General features: G+C 38.4%; 1 protein-coding gene across 2 annotated transcripts in view; it reads right to left on the bottom strand.

The window, feature by feature from the left end:
* Positions 1-230: 230 nt before the first annotated feature.
* The window catches only part of LOC585768 (mucin-5AC), a 70,362-nt gene continuing 57,127 nt past the window's right edge, over positions 231-13,465 (bottom strand). Inside the window, exons 46-58 of one of the 2 annotated variants that reach the window (XM_030974082.1) lie at positions 12,442-13,194; positions 11,440-12,108; positions 10,521-11,105; positions 9,602-10,186; positions 8,787-8,789; positions 7,823-8,227; positions 7,613-7,750; positions 6,910-6,927; positions 5,797-6,192; positions 4,899-5,178; positions 4,029-4,168; positions 2,380-2,534; positions 231-1,834 (exon numbers count right to left, since the gene is read on the bottom strand). In XM_030974082.1, the coding sequence (XP_030829942.1) occupies positions 1,667-1,834; positions 2,380-2,534; positions 4,029-4,168; positions 4,899-5,178; positions 5,797-6,192; positions 6,910-6,927; positions 7,613-7,750; positions 7,823-8,227; positions 8,787-8,789; positions 9,602-10,186; positions 10,521-11,105; positions 11,440-12,108; positions 12,442-13,194 (4,295 nt within the window). In that variant the 3' untranslated portion in view covers positions 231-1,666. Of the gene's footprint in view, positions 1,835-2,379; positions 2,535-4,028; positions 4,169-4,898; positions 5,179-5,796; positions 6,193-6,909; positions 6,928-7,612; positions 8,228-8,786; positions 8,790-9,601; positions 10,187-10,520; positions 11,106-11,439; positions 12,109-12,441; positions 13,195-13,465 lie in introns of both variants that reach the window. The other variant, XM_030974083.1, reaches the window with a different exon arrangement.

Genomic DNA, 13,465 nt, shown 5'->3' with positions numbered 1-13,465 from the left:
TCGTCCTAAATCATATTAAGGTTTTTCCCGTTCCTTCTCACCACCTTTTTCTTTCTTTTGTCAAATACTTTTCCACCTCTCTGTCCTCTAATAGTTTCTCTCTCCTTTCCAATCACTGTATGCTGCGACCACGCCTGACACCATAATACCAATTACCACCACTTTTGTTACTCTATTTCCACTCTTTGCCTTCATTAAACACATGAAGAATGACACTCTCCAAATTGATGTTTTGCAGTTCTAGTAGCACTAAAAAGAGCTTCTTTTTAATTTGTAACCATTGCACCAAGAGACATATTGGAATCAGCCGGTAAAATAAATAGTTAAACACGATACATAAATAAATATGATATTTCATAAGGCACGTTTTTTATTATTACACGAAGATAGCATAAGACACTCAAACTCAATTTTTTTCAGCCTATGTCATTGATAAAATAAGTCTTTGGTAACAATATCTGAAGCATTGATAATCTGCAACCATCATTTCCAATACAGTGAAACCTGCTTCACGAATGTTTTTGTTTCTATTTCAGGTGCCTTTACAAAAAGACCACCTGCCGACAAATACCTCATTTTTTGTTTCCTGATCATAGCACGGAACCACTGTACAAATGGGATGCGATTGCGTGTGCAGCTTATATAGTTTCAAAAACATATACCAAATCTGAAAATTATTATCGAATTCGATTTTCTTTTGTCCATGGTATCACCAGTAAGGTGCGTATAATTATTTTTTTCTAAAGAATTAGTCCTTTTGATATTGGAAGAAATCTGGAAAACCAGAGAAAATCACTGTTCATTGAACACGAAAAATAGAAGAATCAAGCAAGACGTGTTCACGTCAGTTAAAAACTAGCAGTAACTAAGCAGACTAAGCGAATGAATCGCTAACAAGTGTCATGGTCAGAAGAAGTCATGTCAAAGAAAACCTCGTCGGGCAACACATGGTAACAACAGCAACCTGTCTTGAAATCACATGTTTCTTTTGTAATTTTATTTTTATCCAGAGAGGCAATTATAATGGAATTTAATACAGACATTTAAAATATTTTTTTTCCAGAATTGCTGTTTATTATAGGAATAGAATTGCAAAATGATTTGAAAAACGAAAAAAAAAGGTGTTTTTTAATCATATTAGTGAGAATTCTTTTCTCACAATGGTAGGGGAAATAACTGCTCATTTTCAACAATATGGACTTATTCCATGAAATGCTTAGCTTGACATTGTTTTTTATCACGAAAGATTGAGGGGTAATTTTACGGGAACGCTAACAATACCCATTGGCAGTGATGTAGCATGGTTCCTCACTCGGTAACTTAACTTTGGCGAATTAAAAAAGCCACTGATAAAGGGATAAAGGGTAGGGTGCGGGAAGGGATCCCATCATCAATCTTTTCTCCCTTCTTCATTTCGTATTCTTTACTGCCCCCCCCTTTTTTGGGGGGGGGGGGGGAGGAGGTTGATTCGATGTGGGGAACTTAATTCCCCTTGAGCCCTCCCCAAGCTTCACCACTACTCTTAGAATAGATTTTCTTAAATAATACTTTGGATATTTAACATTTAATTAAAAATAAGACAATGATTATAGACTACTTTTGAGAGGAACCAGTGTGTTACGACGAGATCGACATTGACTTTGTGGTCGTGGTGGTGGTAGTCTTATTATAGATTCTGGCAATCGACTTGGTGACACGAACAGGAGGTGATGACGGGTACAGAGATGACCAAGGCCGACAAGTCGGGGCAGGAGAGTTCGATTTGGTCTTCCCTCATTTCCGATGGCTTACAACACGAACAGTACTCCACCGGCGTCATTACACCGTCCACGATCTGAAAAAGGTGATCACAAAAGTTTTTTTTTTTTAAAATCATGGGCTTACTGGCCATTAACTCATTGACATTTCTTAAAGGGATCCGGTAACTTTGTCTCTGATCCTGAAACAAAGTCCTGGATTTAGCTCATGCTGCAATGATAATCAGGAACCCCATGATTTTTACCAGCCGATCGCCTGTCTGATTATCAAAATATTTATGATTGGAATTACAAATTTTGAAAACTGTTTGGCTATCACTACAGTCTATTGGGGAAAATGAGTATGGCAAAACCAGTCACTCAAAGTTTTTTACTTTTTTGAGGCACTTCTTGATCATTTTGGAGCGCAATTTTTTTAGGGTTTCAATATTACACCATAATTATCACAGACACTGATAAAACGTAGGGCCGTGTATCTCAGATTTGCATGAAACGCCCCTGAAGAAAAACGTACCGTGTAGGCCTATAAATTATGATAATGTATATTTTAATCAACCATCATTTTCTATCATCACATGGTGTCTATCGCCATAATCTTTCGCCTGGTGTTGGAAATGCTTACCTTGCCGACACCGTAGTAAGATGAACACTTCCCAGAACATTCCATCATAAAGACTGGTTCAGTTGTGGTACAGTTGTTGTAACTGATCGTCGTCGGTTCTTGTCTCGCTACAGGGCCGCATGTACCACTGGCTGGGGCCGTAGTGGATGAAGCGACTTGAAAAGAAAGAACAGGTGAATGTTGTTAATAAGTAATCATACATATAGGATATCTATAATAATAATAATAATAATAATAAATGAGATTCATATGGCGTTGTAATCTTTCCACTTGAAATCAAATGCTCAAGGCACACATGTGAAAGACAAACAAAAAACGAGATCACATAAAAGCATCTGCATGATAAACAAAGGAGCAGAAGTAAGATAGAACCTACACAAATTGCAGAGCAACTGTTAAATATGCCGAATTAAACAGAAAGGTTTTACAATTATTTGTAAACACTTCCACAGCGAAGGCCCTGCAGGAGCATAGGTTCATTCCCTCAATTAGTATTGAGCTTATTGGAAGAACAGGAAATCCGGAGTTTAGAGAGCGTGAAGATCTGGACGGAATTGAATGATTTATCAAAACTAATAATGTACTGTGGAGCAGAGCCGTGGACACAATGAAATCAAAGGAAAGGGATTTTAAAAACAATGCGTTCATTAATGGAATGACATGACGGGTATGATCTGAACAATCTTTTAGGATTTGACCTTTAATGCCGAGAGCCTGACATAAGAATATTTTTTTGTAATAGTTAGGTTTAATAACGGTGTGGAAGGCGAAAAAAAGATCGAGAAGTAGCATAGCAGTTACATTTCCCACATCCATTTCCTGGAGAATGAAGTTAGACACGTAAAGCGTATGTTTGAGATTGCCTCAATTCGGAGCCAATTAACATAATAATAATAATAATAACAATAACAATAACAATAATAATAATAATAATAATAATAATAATAATAATAATAACAACAATAATAATAATAATAATAATAATAATAATAATAATAATAATAATAATAACAATACTAATAATACTAATAATACTAATACTAATACTACTACTACTACTACTATTAATAATAATAATAATAATACTAATACTACTACTACTACTACTAATAATAATAATAATACTACTACTACTAATAATAATAATAATACTAATAATACTAATAATACTTATAATACTATACTTATAATAATATAATACTTTACCCAGGTTATATAGCCTCATCAGTATACATACTCTTCTCCCTGAGGGCCCTGCAATCATATCATTACCCCGGCCTTATATGGAGCCGACCCTTGCCTTTTCACCTACTGAAATATATTACGTAATTATTCATTACGCAATTTCGATTTTAAAATGCTTGTGTATATTATTGGACCTTCAATTAGAACGATTTCGCATCTTTAAATGTTCATATCTAATCCTTCTGTAACACCACTGCCTTCAATAGATTACATTATTATTGATTCAACCAAAGTCCCCCTGTTTTAAACTGGGCTCTCTCCTTCGAACGTATCAAACACGGATTCCTTTACTTTGAAACTAAATTTCTAATATCATGCGTACACACTCAAGTCAATAAATGTGATATCAATGGGAAAAATTGATTTTAAGACCAATTCGATGTAAGTTTGTAAAGATTTTTTACCTGTGGTCGGAGCAGTTGTTGGTTTGCTGGTGGGGGGTGATGATGTGTCAATCACCGTCGACAACGTCGTAGGCGGAGTTGTTGGTGGCTCGGTTGTCGGGCAATTTGGCCCAACTGTTTCGTTTCTACAGCAAAGGAACCTAAAATGCGGGTATTTGATTTAAAGAAAAGATTTAAGTTCTCGTAAAGATAACAAACCATTGGTAGGGTTAGGGTTCGGGTTGTATTGACGTTTAGATCAGTTTTAGGGTTAGGGTCAGTGTTGGTGTTGTGTTTGAACGAGGGACGAAGATAGGAGACAGGAAATTGGCCGCGGACCGATTACTCCTGCAGGAGCATGCATATGTAAAACCTTTGAGGGAAATTGAATAATGAAAGAGGAATTAAAGTATTGATTTGGGTGGCATATTACCGATAAATAGACTCAGCCTCACAACCTCTTCTACCCCCCCCAATTCCTTTTTTCCTTAATAGGTATGTGTTTTAATCCAACCCAGACTTATACCTGAAGCCCGGCCACCCCCCCCCCCCCCACACACACACTCCGAGAAAGGAGGGATACCATGCGTGTTCCCAAAATGTAGCTTTTGCCCTCCCAGATACACCCATCCAAAATACCTACCACTTGAACACCACCACAACTACTACTATACAAGTACGACTAACTTTATATGTGAAGATGAGATAATGGCGATGATGATAATAGTATCAATAAATGATAACAAAAATATTATAATAATGAAAATAATAATTATAATGATGATAACAAATATAATAATGACAATGATAATAATAATATCGACAATATTAACAATGGTTACAAGAACTATAATACTGACATTACTATTACTAACAAGACCCTTCCGTTACCTGATACGGTAATCGAGGCATATTGGCTGCGTGTCCGAGTGGAGACAGACCAACCCATAATCGACATCGCAGGTGACGTCCTGACTCAGGATGGCGGCACTGAGGTGAGGGTTAGCAGTCATCTCGCACTCGATGTCCTTCGGTGCCTCGCAGATTTCGAAGTTCTCTTTGCAGTCTTCTTTGATCTCGAACTCGCCGACATCGAAAGGGGTCACTTTTCCGCCACCCTCCTCGTCGTCGCACCACTCAGTCCATTCACAGATCTCTTCAATATGGCATTCTGTCATTATTTGTTCATGGTTAAATGCAGATAGAAGATAAACTTGGTGAAAGCTCGAATAGAAAAGTGATTGGGTGTTATTGATGAGTTCGTTTGGGTTAAGTGTACACATGGTCGACATAAAATAATATAATAGATTTGTACATCAAACAGACATCAACCAAACGAGAACTGTAGTGATGAATAAATAATGGATCATTGATGACCTAAATTCATTGAAATGGAAAGGCATGCTATACAATGTTGGTAGCATGAATGCCCAATGATTAGTTACGTCAGACTCATAGTATTGAGTTTTATTTTCAAACATACAATTATAGTAGCAATGAATAATGTACGAATTTGCAAGCGAGATTACAATATATGCCGATTTAAAAGGACAGAAAGATAGAGAGAAAGATAGTGAGAGGAAGTGAGTGTGTGTGTGTGTGCGTCGGTCCCTTGTTTGCTGACGTACGTAGGCCTAAGTACAACCAAACATATTTTTCTTAGAATTCGGGTGAAACAAACTAAGAAACCAAATTGATTTAATATTCGTTATCGGCGATATATTGGACCGGTCCCTTAGGCCTTCTGTCTGGAGTGACTTAAACGAAACAAAATGGGCGCCATGATTACCTTCGGTTGTGGATTGAGGAGTTGTCGTTTGTACTACAGTAGTAGTCTCGGGTGGCTGGGGCGTCGAGCATGTGACTGTGTATCGTCTTGAGCAGCAGAAGTAACGCACTTTGTAGTCAGCACATAGCGGTGTCCCCGGTCGGTTGGCACAGCTCAGACCCGTACTCACATCGCAGGTAGAGGCGTCCGCGGTTTCGTTCGAGAACTCTTCTGTGTCTACGGTCATGCACTCGATGTCACGCGGTCTGGAGCAGCCGTCGGGAAAGTCTGGGAAGTGCTGGGCGTCTGCAAGAAGTTCAACTTCTTGAGCTGGGGCGTAGGCCGACTTTACCGTGCCGAACTCATCGTCATACCAGGGAGTCCAAATGCAATAGTTGAACCACTGAGGTACGCACACTGGGGGAACAATTGAAAAGTGTGTACGAGGGTAAGTATCATAGTTAAATAAAAGGGTGAATTAATTCTGCTACAGACATATGCTAATTTGTGAACTTTATTATTTCTTTTGGACAGTTTTACAGATTATCAGAGTATGTCCTCTGAACAGTGGCGTACGCAGGATTTTTTTCAAGGGGGAGTTTTAAAATCAAAAGGGGGGGGGGGGGGGTTTCCAAAAAAACATACATAAAACAAACACATAAAAAAAACTCGAGGGGGGGGGGGTTAACCCCAAAACCACCCCCTGCGTACGCGCCTGCGTACGCGCCTGCCTCTGAATAAAGGTTTACTACTTTCATATGTGTTCTATGTAGATATATCGTCGTAATTATAGGAATATGACATTTCTATAGCTCTTTATGTCGTTTGTTTAATTCTCTTTCCCGTGATATCATTCTAATAGAACTATGTATAGAATCTAGGGGAACTCGCTCCAATGCTAACCTGTTCCCGTAATTAATAATAAACCTTTGAATGAATTATAAAAAGCCTATTCCTATGGAAACGATTATAATTATCAACTTAATATGGAATACCCAAGTCACAACGCCTAACCGATTCCCGGTCCCAAACCAACAGTTTTTTTTTCTTCAATTCGGTAATATGAAATATTTTGATCGGTTTGTTGTCGGGCTCCTTGTTGTGACTGCGGTATTACGCTGCAGTCATGCCTACCTTCTTCAGTAGTTGTACCTTTAGCGGTTATTAGGGTATTCGAGTTGTACAGTCAGGCGTCGTGTTGTACGTTTGCAGAAGTTTGGAAGAAAAATGATCAACATATACGTTAATTTCTAAGAGGGATACGTTTTCGTGGCATAACATACCAAAGACAGAGAGAGAAAGGCAGAGAGAAAGATAACTTTTGCATACAGAAGATATTGAGGTCTTTTCCCGTAGGCCCAGCTTTTTTTGTTGCTGTACCAACATAATCAAATCAAGTAATTTCAGAGTAACACCTATCTAAATCCATCACAAAATATATCTGCAATAGTTGATACTTAGTCTCTTTCTCTGCGATATATGATCAGTTAGCCTCACAGTATTTGATTGTTTTCTTACAATAATTTTTTTAAAGAACAGCAGTATAATTTTGTTTTCCTTGTTGTCATTTTAAGAAAATATATTACTCTAAACCTCAAATTGGGAAAATTAAATGTAATATTCATTAATATTAAACTATAAATCTATATTCAATAATGCTTCGCCTAATTTATTTGGTAATCAGTTGCTGATTGGCATTGGAGAAGACTTATATTAGATGTGACAAATTTTCAAAGCAGCTTACAGAGGCAATAACAAAATGACGTCTAGAGAACCCAAATCCTTAGAAATACAATACGGTATCTAGCTTTAAACCGCAAACAAGACTTGACCTAACCTGGTGTTGTTTCAGGTGTTGTAACCGGTGTTGTACCTGGCGTAGTTCCTGGTGATGATGAAGGTGTGTGATCAGGTAGTGTAGTGCTGCGTGTTGTAGTGCCTGTTGTTGTTTCCGGTGTTGTACCTGGTGTAGTTCCTGGTGATGTTGAAGGTGTGTGCCAATGTGTTATAAATGGTGTAGTGTCTGGTGTTGGTTCAGGTGTGGTACCCGGTGTTGTACGTGGTGTAGTTCCTGGTGTTGTACCTGGTGTAGTTCCTGGTGTTGTTTCAGGTGTTGTACCTGGTGTACTACAGGTTACTGTGTAGTGTCGACCACAACACAAGTACCTGACTTCGTAATCAGGGCAACGAGGCATATTAGGATGGTTTCTACATAGGAGACCTGTACTCTTGTCGCATGTCACATCATCATCAGTCTCATTGGAGAAGATGTGCGTATCAGCCGTTCGACATTCCACGTCTTTGGGGAAAGCACAATCAGCAGGGAATCCAGGGACGTGCTTAGCATCTTCAAGTAGCTCTACTTCATCTCCATCTTGCTCAATTTGAAGACCGGAATTCTGGTTGATCCATCCGTACCACACGCAGTAATTGACATACTTCTCAACACATTCTGGATAAAAAAATAATAAATGAAATTATAGATTGCAAATTATCAATATGATTATGAAGATATGACAAGCATATACATAACAAGATAATAGCATATGCATCTCTCTTGTGTGCAGAGTCTATAGAGGGGATATAAGACACGTATGCACATGCGTTTGACGAAGTGAATCAATACAGTACGGAGGGAATGATGATTTACTTATTTCCTGTTTGTTCTATGTAGATATATCGTTGTAATGATAGGAATATAACGTTTCCAACTCTTTATGTTGCTTTGTTTAATTCTCATTCCCGTCATATTAGTCTATTGGAATTTTGTGTAGAATCTAGGGAACCTTGCGCCTATACTAACCTGTTTCCGTTATTGATAAGATAGTTTTGAACGATTGAAAAAATAACAAACCTGTTCTTATGGAAACGAATATAATTATCAACTGAATAGGTTATACCCCACACCGCCAAACCGATTATTTTCCATTCGGTATAATGAAATATTTTGATCGGTTTGTTGTCGGGCTCCTTGTTGTGACTGCGGTATGAGACTCACTCGTCATGCTTACCTTCTTCAGTAGTAGCGGTTATTTTGGTATTCGAGTTGTACAGTCAGGTGTCGTGTTGTCATTTGCGGGAGTTTAAAAGAAAAATTATAATTACATCCGTTAATTTATACCGGGAAACGTTTTCGTGGCATAACTTACCAATGACAGAAAGAGAGAAGGAGAGAAGAATAACTTTTGAATACAGAGAATATTGAGGCCTTTTACTATAGGCCCAGCTTTTTTTTTTTGCTGTACCAACATAATCAAATCAAATAATTTCAGAGTAACACCTATCTAAATCCATCACAAAATATATCTGCAATAGTTGATACTTAGCACTTTCTCTGCGATATGTGATCAGTCAGCCTCACGGAAATTGATTCTCTTCTTACAATAATTCTCTCAAAGAACAGCAGTATAATTTTGTTTTCCTTGTTGTCATTTTAAGAAAATATATTACTCTAAACCTCAAAAGGGGAAAATTAAATGTTATACTCATTAATATTAAACTATAAATCTATATTCAATAATATACTCAAAAATTATGAGTTTAAGATATGCCAACACCCACAAAGGGAATATTATGATCGTTTGATATTCCCTCAACCCACAAACCAAAAGTTACAAACTCATATTTCATGCGTTAAATTCTCTTTAAAACGCTTATGAATATAAGATCTGTGTATCACCACGGTATACAATGTAATTATATATATGATTTCTATCAACACAAAAACAGTTTCATAGTTTTTTGCAATATACCAACAAATGAATCCCCTTAAACAAGGTTTTGTTGAAAGTACATCCTGTTTTTTATTATGAGCACTTGACCTAACCTGTAGTCGTTCCCGATGTTGTCTCCTGTGTTGTTCCCGTTGTTGTAGCTGTGGTCGTTTGTGTTGTTGTGTCAGGTGGTGGACTTGTTGTTTTTCTCGTTGTTGTACCTGTTGTTGTTCCTGTTGTTGTAGCTGTGGTCGTTTCTGTTGTTGTTTCAGTTGGTGGACTTGTTGTTTTTCTCGTTGTTGTACCTGTTGTTGTTCCCGTTGTTGTAGCTGTGGTCGTTTCTGTTGTTGTTTCAGGTGTTGTACCTGGTGTACTACAGGTTACCGTGTAGTGTCGACCACAACACAAGTACCTGACTTCGTAATCAGGGCAACGAGGCATATTAGGATGGTTTCTACATAGGAGACCTGTACTCTTGTCGCATGTCACATCATCATCAGTCTCATTGGAGAAGGTGTGCGTATCAGCCGTTCGACATTCCACGTCTTTGGGGAAAGCACAATCATCAGGGAATCCTGGGATGTGCTTAGCATCTTCTAGTAGCTCTACTTCATCTCCATCTTGCTCAATTTGAAGGCCGGAATTCTGGTTAATCCAGCCATACCACACGCAGTAATTGACGTACTTCTCAACACATTCTGGACAAAATAACAAAACACAAATATATAGAGTACAAATTATAAGTATTAAGATATGCCAACACCCACAAAGGGAATATTATGATCGTTTGATTTTCCCTCAACCCACAAACCAAAAGTTACAAACTCTCATTTCAAGCGTTAAATTCTCTTTAAAACGCTTATGAATATAAGATCTGTGTATCACCACGGTATACAATGTAATTATATATATGATTTCTATCAACACAAAAACAGTTTCATAGTTTTTTGCAATATGCCAACAAATGAATCCCCTTAAACAAGGTTTTGTTGAAAGTACATCCCGTTTTTTATTATGAGCACTTGACCTAACCTGTAGTCGTTCCCGATGTTGTCTCCGGTGTTGTTCCCGTTGTTGTAGCTGTGGTCGTTTCTGTTGTTGTGTCAGGTGGTGGACTTGTTGTTTTTCTCGTTGTTGTACCTGTTGTTGTTCCCGTTGTTGTAGCTGTGGTCGTTTCTGTTGTTGTGTCAGGTGGTGGACTTGTTGTTTTTCTCGTCGTTGAACCTGTTGTTGTTCCCGTTGTTGTAGCTGTGGTCGTTTCTGTTGTTGTTTCAGGTGTTGTACCTGGTGTACTACAGGTTACCGTGTAGTGTCGACCACAACACAAGTACCTGACTTCGTAATCAGGGCAACGAGGCATATTAGGATGGTTTCTACATAGGAGACCTGTACTCTTGTCGCATGTCACATCATCATCAGTCTCATTGGAGAAGATGTGCGTATCAGCCGTTCGACATTCCACGTCTTTGGGGAAAGCACAATCATCAGGGAATCCTGGGATGTGCTTAGCATCTTCTAGTAGCTCTACTTCATCTCCATCTTGCTCAATTTGAAGGCCGGAATTCTGGTTAATCCAGCCATACCACACGCAGTAATTGACGTACTTCTCAACACATTCTGGACAAAATAACAAAACACAAATATATAGAGTACAAATTATAAGTATTAAGATATGCCAACACCCACAAAGGGAATATTATGATCGTTTGATTTTCCCTCAACCCACAAACCAAAAGTTACAAACTCTCATTTCAAGCGTTAAATTCTCTTTAAAACGCTTATGAATATAAGATCTGTGTATCACCACGGTATACAATGTAATTATATATATGATTTCTATCAACACAAAAACAGTTTCATAGTTTTTTGCAATATGCCAACAAATGAATCCCCTTAAACAAGGTTTTGTTGAAAGTACATCCCGTTTTTTATTATGAGCACTTGACCTAACCTGTAGTCGTTCCCGATGTTGTCTCCGGTGTTGTTCCCGTTGTTGTAGCTGTGGTCGTTTCTGTTGTTGTGTCAGGTGGTGGACTTGTTGTTTTTCTCGTTGTTGTACCTGTTGTTGTTCCCGTTGTTGTAGCTGTGGTCGTTTCTGTTGTTGTGTCAGGTGGTGGACTTGTTGTTTTTCTCGTCGTTGAACCTGTTGTTGTTCCCGTTGTTGTAGCTATGGTCGTTTCTGTTGTTGTGTCAAGTGGTGGACTTGTTGTTTTTCTCGTTGTTGTACCTGTTGTTGTTCCCGTTGTTGTAGCTGTGGTCGTTTCTGTTGTTGTTTCAGGTGTTGTACCTGGTGTACTACAGGTTACCGTGTAGTGTCGACCACAACACAAGTACCTGACTTCGTAATCAGGGCAACGAGGCATATTAGGATGGTTTCTACATAGGAGACCTGTACTCTTGTCGCATGTCACATCATCATCAGTCTCATTGGAGAAGATGTGCGTATCAGCCGTTCGACATTCCACGTCTTTGGGGAAAGCACAATCATCAGGGAATCCTGGGATGTGCTTAGCATCTTCTAGTAGCTCTACTTCATCTCCATCTTGCTCAATTTGAAGGCCGGAATTCTGGTTAATCCAGCCATACCACACGCAGTAATTGACATACTTCTCAACACATTCTGGACAAAATAACAAAATACAAATATATAGAGTACAAATTATGAGTTTAAGATATGCCAACACCCACAAAGGGAATATTATGATCGTTTGATATTCCCTCAACCCACAAACCAAAAGTTACAAACTCATATTTCATGCGTAAAATTCTCTTTAAAACGCTTATGAATATAAAATCTGTGTATCACCACGGTATACAATGTAATTATATATATGATTTCTATCAACACAAAAACAGTTTCATAGTTTTTTGCAATATGCCAACAAATGAATCCCCTTAAACAAGGTTTTGTTGAAAGTACATCCTGTTTTTTATTATGAGCACTTGACCTAACCTGTAGTCGTTCCCGATGTTGTCTCCGGTGTTGTTCCCGTTGTTGTAGCTGTGGTCGTTTCTGTTGTTGTGTCAGGTGGTGGACTTGTTGTTTTTCTCGTTGTTGTACCTGTTGTTGTTCCCGTTGTTGTAGATGTGGTCGTTTCTGTTGTTGTGTCAGGTGGTGGACTTGTTGTTTTTCTCGTCGTTGAACCTGTTGTTGTTCCCGTTGTTGTAGCTGTGGTCGTTTCTGTCGTTGTTTCAGTTGGTGGACTTGTTGTTTTTCTCGTTGTTGAACCTGTTGTTGTTCCCGTTGTTGTAGCTGTGGTCGTTTCTGTTGTTGTGTCAGGTGGTGGACTTGTTGTTTTTCTCGTTGTTGTACCTGTTGTTGTTCCCGTTGTTGTAGCTGTGGTCGTTTCTGTTGTTGTTTCAGGTGTTGTACCTGGTGTACTACAGGTTACCGTGTAGTGTCGACCACAACACAAGTACCTGACTTCGTAATCAGGGCAACGAGGCATATTAGGATGGTTTCTACATAGGAGACCTGTACTCTTGTCGCATGTCACATCATCATCAGTCTCATTGGAGAAGATGTGCGTATCAGCCGTTCGACATTCCACGTCTTTGGGGAAAGCACAATCATCAGGGAATCCTGGGATGTGCTTAGCATCTTCTAGTAGCTCTACTTCATCTCCATCTTGCTCAATTTGAAGGCCGGAATTCTGGTTAATCCAGCCATACCACACGCAGTAATTGACGTACTTCTCAACACATTCTGGACAAAATAACAAAACACAAATATATAGAGTACAAATTATAAGTATTAAGATATGCCAACACCCACAAAGGGAATATTATGATCGTTTGATTTTCCCTCAACCCACAAACCAAAAGTTACAAACTCTCATTTCAAGCGTTAAATTCTCTTTAAAACGCTTATGAATATAAGATCTGTGTATCACCACGGTATACAATGTAATTATATATATGATTTCTATCAACACAAAAACAGTTTCATAGTTTTTTGCAATATGCCAACAAATGAA

This window comes from Strongylocentrotus purpuratus, unplaced genomic scaffold (genome assembly GCF_000002235.5).
Source record: "Strongylocentrotus purpuratus isolate Spur 01 unplaced genomic scaffold, Spur_5.0 spur5_scaffold_7, whole genome shotgun sequence".
NCBI classification, from domain to species: Eukaryota; Metazoa; Echinodermata; class Echinoidea; order Camarodonta; family Strongylocentrotidae; genus Strongylocentrotus; species Strongylocentrotus purpuratus.
Note: the sequence above shows the minus strand (reverse complement) of the source record. Positions and strands in the feature narration are given on the sequence as shown.